Source organism: Coturnix japonica, chromosome 5 (assembly GCF_001577835.2).
Source record: "Coturnix japonica isolate 7356 chromosome 5, Coturnix japonica 2.1, whole genome shotgun sequence".
NCBI lineage: Eukaryota > Metazoa > Chordata > Aves > Galliformes > Phasianidae > Coturnix > Coturnix japonica.
In genome coordinates, this window is record NC_029520.1 from 23,434,958 (window position 1) to 23,441,217 (window position 6,260).

The 6,260-nt window shown below is 42.7% G+C and overlaps 1 protein-coding gene across 6 annotated transcripts in view; it reads left to right on the forward strand.

Moving 5' to 3' along the window:
• The window catches only part of MIDEAS (mitotic deacetylase associated SANT domain protein), a 59,191-nt gene extending 52,931 nt beyond the window's left edge, over positions 1–6,260 (forward strand). For all 6 annotated transcript variants that reach the window (XM_015864589.2, XM_015864588.2, XM_015864592.2 and 3 more), the window contains one exon: positions 187–6,260. In XM_015864589.2, coding sequence (XP_015720075.1) covers positions 187–409 — 223 coding nt within the window. In that variant the 3' untranslated portion in view covers positions 410–6,260. The remainder of the gene's footprint in view (positions 1–186) is intronic.

A 6,260-nucleotide genomic window follows, 5' to 3' on the forward strand; every position in this document is an offset into this window, starting at 1 on the left:
CCAGTGCACTGGCACACGCTGAGGCAGAAGTGGTGTTTGCTGAAGATGTTTTGTTACAGTGCCAGCATTGGTTCCTGTGCTGAAGCTTGCGAACTTGGGGCTGTAGCTATGGAAAGCTCTTTCAGTAAATTAATGGAGGAGGAAGCTGTAAATGAGACCAATGCTAATGCACCTATATTTCCTCAGGGTGTTCTACAAGGTGAAGAGCCGCAGTGCTCACATGAAGAGCCATGCGGAGCAGGAGAAGAAGGCGGCCGCACTGAAGCAGCAAGAGAGAGAGGCGGCAGCAGCAGCAGAGGAGGCAGCAGCAGCAGCCCACAGCCAGGCCCAGCAGGAAGAGAGCAGTGAGAGTGGCAGCAACAGCAGTGGAAGCAGCAGTGGGAGCTCAGATGAGGATGGAGAAATATAGCAGCAGGCTGGAAATGGAGGGAGTAGCAAGGCTGGACCTAATACCCTCTCAGTGGTTCACGTTCTTTGCTTGCACTTTTCTGACCTGAGCCATCATGTCTCAGTTTCAGTGCTGCAGCCTCCTCGTGCCACATGTTCCACTTCACCTTGCCAGTACTGACCAAGCCAGAGTGGCAGACAAGAAGATTTGTTTCAGCTTGGATTTAAAAAAGAAAACAAATAAGATTTCTATTCTATTTATAATCAAATCTGAGGTACACAATTGAACAATGTCTCCTGCAGTGGAAGTAAGTTCTCTGGGGTCAGTAAGACCTTTCTTCTTGTGCTTGTCAGGAATCATGACAACAGGATTCTTGGATACAACGGTTTCCAGACCAGAGTTAGAAAATGGTGCTCTGCTCTGTGGTGACTGTATCCAGTTACTGTGATAACGGTGATTTCTAGATGTTTCTTTTTCTTAGGAAGTTATTCTTCCTGTTACCCTTTCCTGCCTTTCTAAGCATTTATTCTGCCTGCCAGCAAGTTTTGTGGAAAGACGGTGTGTGGTTTTGGCCTCTGTTTCACAAAAAAGAAAAGTGGGATGGAAAAGATCTGCTTCCTCATTCTGAGAGGAAGTTTTATTTTTCAGAGAACCCTGAGGTGGTTTTCTTTCATGCTATTAAGAATGCAGCAATGGGTGTAAGGTATCTTGAAGGGATAGAAGTAGTCACAGGCCTTGTGGGTTGTCTCCTGGTGGAAAACAAAGCATTTAGCCTTTGATAAACTTCTTGGAAAGCAGTCTGGGTTTCACAAGTGCAATTTGAAATGAATGCTGTCAGTTTTGACTTTGGTTAAAGGGGAGCAAGTTTGTTTTGTGAAAGTGAATGTGAACCTTGTCTGCGTGTTGGACTGTGTGCACCCCAGAGATGGGAGGAATGAACTCTCATATCTATGAAGCTCCTTAAATCCTCCTGTGAATGAATGGCTCTTACCTCTCAACACATCCATTTATTTCCTGTGGCAGCCCTGATTTATCTTTTGAAACTGTTCTCATTTTGAGCCCTTGTTTTCCAAATACTTCCTATCAAACAGTATGTGACTGTATATGCAGGAGGCTTTTCACCTCCACGCAAGTGGCTGGACAGCCATGCCTGCTGGGCTGTCCTTCTGTCGCCCCCTTAGTTGGCTGAAATGCTGACTTCTCTTCAGAACTGACACGTGCTAATGGCCAAAAAAAGGTCTAGCAACCAAAAGCCTGCTGGTAAATGGAAGTTAAGAGGATGCAAAAGGATTCCGGGTGACATAGATTGCACAGGAATGGTTTGTGCATCTTTATAGCCCTCTTCATCTTTACTTCATAAAGATGTAGAAAATTAGATCACTTCCTTGCTCTCACAGTTGATCAGCCCCAGCTCCCTGTTCTGGCTCCTTCAGCGCAGTGTGTGGAGGCAGCAGTTGCTGGGTGCCAGCAGTGCATCACATCCCATGCATGCTGCTCCTGTGGTGCATGGCCAAGCGGGGATCCTGGCTGGGTTAGTGCACATGAAGTGTGCTGATATTTTTAAACTATATTTTAATTTGCCTCTTTGGGCTGCTGGATGAATGTCAGGCAATGTATCTACTTGTCAAGTTGCCCATGGAAAATGATCTGACTCAGCATGCCATCTGCTCCTCTTTTCCTGCCCCAGGTAGTTTTGTGCAACCACGGTCACGCTGTCCAAGTCTGGGAGGCTGTGTATTGTACCATATTTTCTTTTCATACATATGCCTTTGTATAGACTTAATAGAAACAGTTACTACTTTTAAAATCAGTAGCGTTATCAGACAGACTGCACTTTTTTCAGTGTTGGCAGTTCTGCCTGTGTGCATTTGATTTCCTACCAATGCTGTGTGTTCATTCCTAATGAAGCCAGGTGACCCTGTCAGCGCTGGGATGACTGCTGCATGTCCCTGGGTTTTGCAGACAAGACTGTGGAAGCAGATGGCATGTCACAAACCATTACAATCCGTTCAGAAACTGCAAAGAACTGAAAGCTACTCATCATTAAAGAGAAGCTTGAGCGTATCAGTCTTCCTACTAAGATTTTCAGTGTTATTATCTTTTTCCTCCTGTAAATCAGAGAAAAAGCTCATCTGCTGCTATCCTGGGGCCTTCAGAGAGAACATAAGCTTTAGCACACTGTGCTAGCACAGTCAGTGAAGCAGCTGGAATACATGGCTCACTTCTACTGCTGGGATTAATTCCGGTATAAAGTGATGATGCAGTTAAAATTCTGAAGTATGTTTCTGGGAAGTTGCCAGTGGTTTCCAGATCCTGAGACCTGCAGGGTGGAGCATCAGCTCAGAAACATGCAGGGCTTGTGAATATATGTAAAATGGGCTTAAAACAATGTAGATGCTGCTGTGATGGATGGATTTCCTGGAGTAGCGGTCTCGGCTGTAGTATGGTGTGCAGTCACTTACAAGGCTGGGAAGTCCTGGGAGGACAGAATGAAGAAATGGAGATAGAGGTGGAAATGGCACACAGAGAGAAACAAAATGAAGGTTGTTAAAGCTGGAGAAAAGAGATCTGTCTAAACCTGATAATTCAAATAAGGGTAATGAAACTATTTTCAGAAAATGCTTTTGCTGTCCTTGGTAAAACAGTGCAAAATCAACTATTTAATCTTTTTAAAAAAGAAAAAGGAAAAAAAAAGCGTACTGTTCATATCAGGACAAACCAATGGCTGCCTCCATGTCTTGTTTCAGACAGGGATCAGGAGCAGTTGTTTAGCAAAAAGTGAGGGGAAGTGTGGAACAGCAGTGTAGTCCCAGCTAGAAAGTGGGATGCTGAGCTAGAAGAACTCCTTGATGTCCTCCAGGAAAACAGTACACAGACAGATTAGTAGCTGTGGGCTGTTCTCTGTATGGGCAGGAAATCCATACGTGTCTCTGTTTTACCTTAACAGTGTAACACCTCCATTTCACCCAGTATTTTCAGTTTCTTCAAGTATGCCAGAGTAACAACAAGCCCACACTCAGCTGCAGCCCCCAGCAGTTTTCAAGTTGGCTGTAGTTTTAGATACTGCATAGCAGATTACAATGGGAGATGACTAACAGGTGAAATCAGCTACAAAGATTTAAAGCAAATCGTGTTACTGCTTTAGGTACCAGTTTTATCTTGCTAGACATGGTAATGCTTTAAGGTAAGCATTATTAGTGTGTTCCAAAAAGGCAGCTCTTTCACTGATTCTGTCTGCTTTAGGAAGTCAATGAGTTGTTTTGCCTCACAAAGTGTAAGCAATTGAGGTGCTAAGAAGAAATAAGGAATTGTCTTTAATTGCACTAAAACTATGTATTTATTACGCACCAAATCCAGTACTGATCACTTCTCTCCCACCCTACTGCAGTAGCAGAGAACAGCAAGATATTACAGAGAGACCCTTTGCTAGAAGAAATCTAAAGCTTTTTCTGAGGATAGGATGGCTGCTACAAACATGAGCTAGCGTGGCTGACCAAAAGCAGTTACGTATTCCAAGTAAGTGGCGACAAATGTGTTTCCATATTGCTAGTAGCCAGCAGAAAACCTTTTTTGTCATGGTAATGAGTGAAAATGTTCCTCTAGGTGTCTTAGTTAAAAACATAAAAGTAGCATTAAACCTGCTGCTCACCTGCTTACAGAAGCAGTATGGAGTGTACCTGGCATCTGAATTGGATCATGCCAACTAGCAAAGCTTGGCAGAGTTGTTTCCAAAACTAAACAAACAAACACAGAATATAACTGCCAGAAAAAAAAACCAAACCAAAACACCCATCTGCTGTAGACAAAGCATTTGAACTGAATTTGTCTGATCTGGAATTAATTACATTATTCTGTGTAGGGGAAAAATTGAGTGGCTCTTCACTGCAGCGCAGTGTTAATTTAAGGCTGTGTTACTCCAATTGTGATTAAAAAACTAATCAGTCTGTTCTGATGTTCTGACAGTGTGTCCATTTGAAAGCCCCGTGCAGATTACTTTCTGTTTGAAAGCAGTTTCGCAGGTCTTCATTCTCGCTACTCTTGCTGTTAGTCTAAAAGGTGCTGTGCGCTCCCAGGCAGAGCTGGAACAAGGAGGGTGTTTCTTTGTGTTAGCTGTTCATTGTCTGGGAACAAACAGAAGATACAGGCTGCAGGTCTGTAGCTGCATGCTGGTATTTGTCCCTTAGAGTGCGGGGTGGTTGTACACGTAGTAGTGGCTGTATTTCCGAACCATGGCCCAGCTGGATCTCGATGCCAGCTCTGGGTGTTGCAGAGATGCTGTGAGAGATGGGCTAGTGGTCACGTTTGCCCTGGTTGTGTGTTTTTTGCCTTTCTGCCCGTGTCATCTGCTCTTTACTGATAGATTAATTCAGCCTTTCAGATTTGTGCTCTGCATGGGGATAGCACCTCCATTTTATAAGATGATGTGTATATAATTGCTAGATAAAATGCATGCACTCGTGATGCATATCTGATATAGCTACAGGTGTTTTGCTATCCGGCTGCAAGAGCAACTCTGCATCTTAACGTATTGAATGCTTTCCCATTTAAAATCGGAGCAGCTTGACTGAACAGGCTGCAGTATCCTGGAGAACTCACTTCTGTACGCTGGAGGCACCAGAACAGCTGCGCTGACAGCTGGACCAGGCAGGATGGCAGCTGCTTTGAAGGCAGGGAAAAGGGAGACGTTCTGAAACTGAAAGGTAACTCATCTTTTAGTCCCATCCTAGTCTTGGAATTCATGGAATCTGGATTAGCTATTACAAAACTTCTCATTTCACAAACCTGACACTTCATGGTGATTCTCATATTCGCAGCAAGCTTATCATAAAGGCATCATCCCAAAAAAAAAAAAAAAAGAAGAAGTGTTTCCTAAACCAGGAGGAGCAAGCTCTCCCTCTCTTAGCTATTATGTACCACTTAATTTTCTCTCAAGGAGCGGTCTTGGAAAGTTCCTGTATATTTGTATCCTGTTCTAAAAGAAATGTGAGTGGGGAGGACTAGAGCTGTATTTGTCTCATCTGCTTTCATACAAAGGCACTTTTAGTCCAGTGATTACCTCTGCCAGAAACCTCATTTCTCATTTCCCATGCGAGCATTCTCTGTTCTATCTTCTAATGTATGTCTGGAAGTTTATAAAGCTTTAAAGAGACAAAGAAGCGGTGTCTACAAACTGTGTTTGATTTTCACAGGGGTGAGTTTCTGTGTATATTCTTCACTTGGGTTCAGCTGCTTTTCTTGCCCTTGTTCTCTGTGAGGCCAAGTGTTGTCGGGGCAGCCCCTGAGCTTCATGTGAGGAGCTCTCTATCTGAGAGCAAAAAATTCCACCGACAGCTGAGCCCAAGAAACACTTCTCGAGAATCGAAAGCGACGTATATTTTTATAGAAATGTGTATTTTAAAGATCTGTTTCCTGCAGCTTCTCCATGTGTATTTTTCCCCCTGTAGCTCAGATTTGATAAGAACTTTTTTTGTTGAGTTCATTCTTTTTACGTTGTTTTTAAATTTGTAGTCAAAGCTTTGGTGTACTGTACAGGAGCAGTCGGCCTTTGTAATTACTGTACAAATGCTTTATAATAAAGTATATTACTTTTATTTTAGCAAGTGAGCAGACACTTCCTTTTGTGTGTTTGCTGCCTATGGCACCTTTTAAAAGACTGTTACATGTTAGAAATGTACATATATAAATATATTTACCTGTTGCTGTACAGTTGTGATAGACTGGACTGAATTTATTTTTTGTGTGCTTTTTTTTATAAAATATTAATACACTAAAGGCAATCTTGCTGATGTGATTGTAATGTACTATGTAACTTATTTACTTAATATCCTCTATATATCTAAGAAACCCTTTTATTAAATGCGGTTTAAAAATA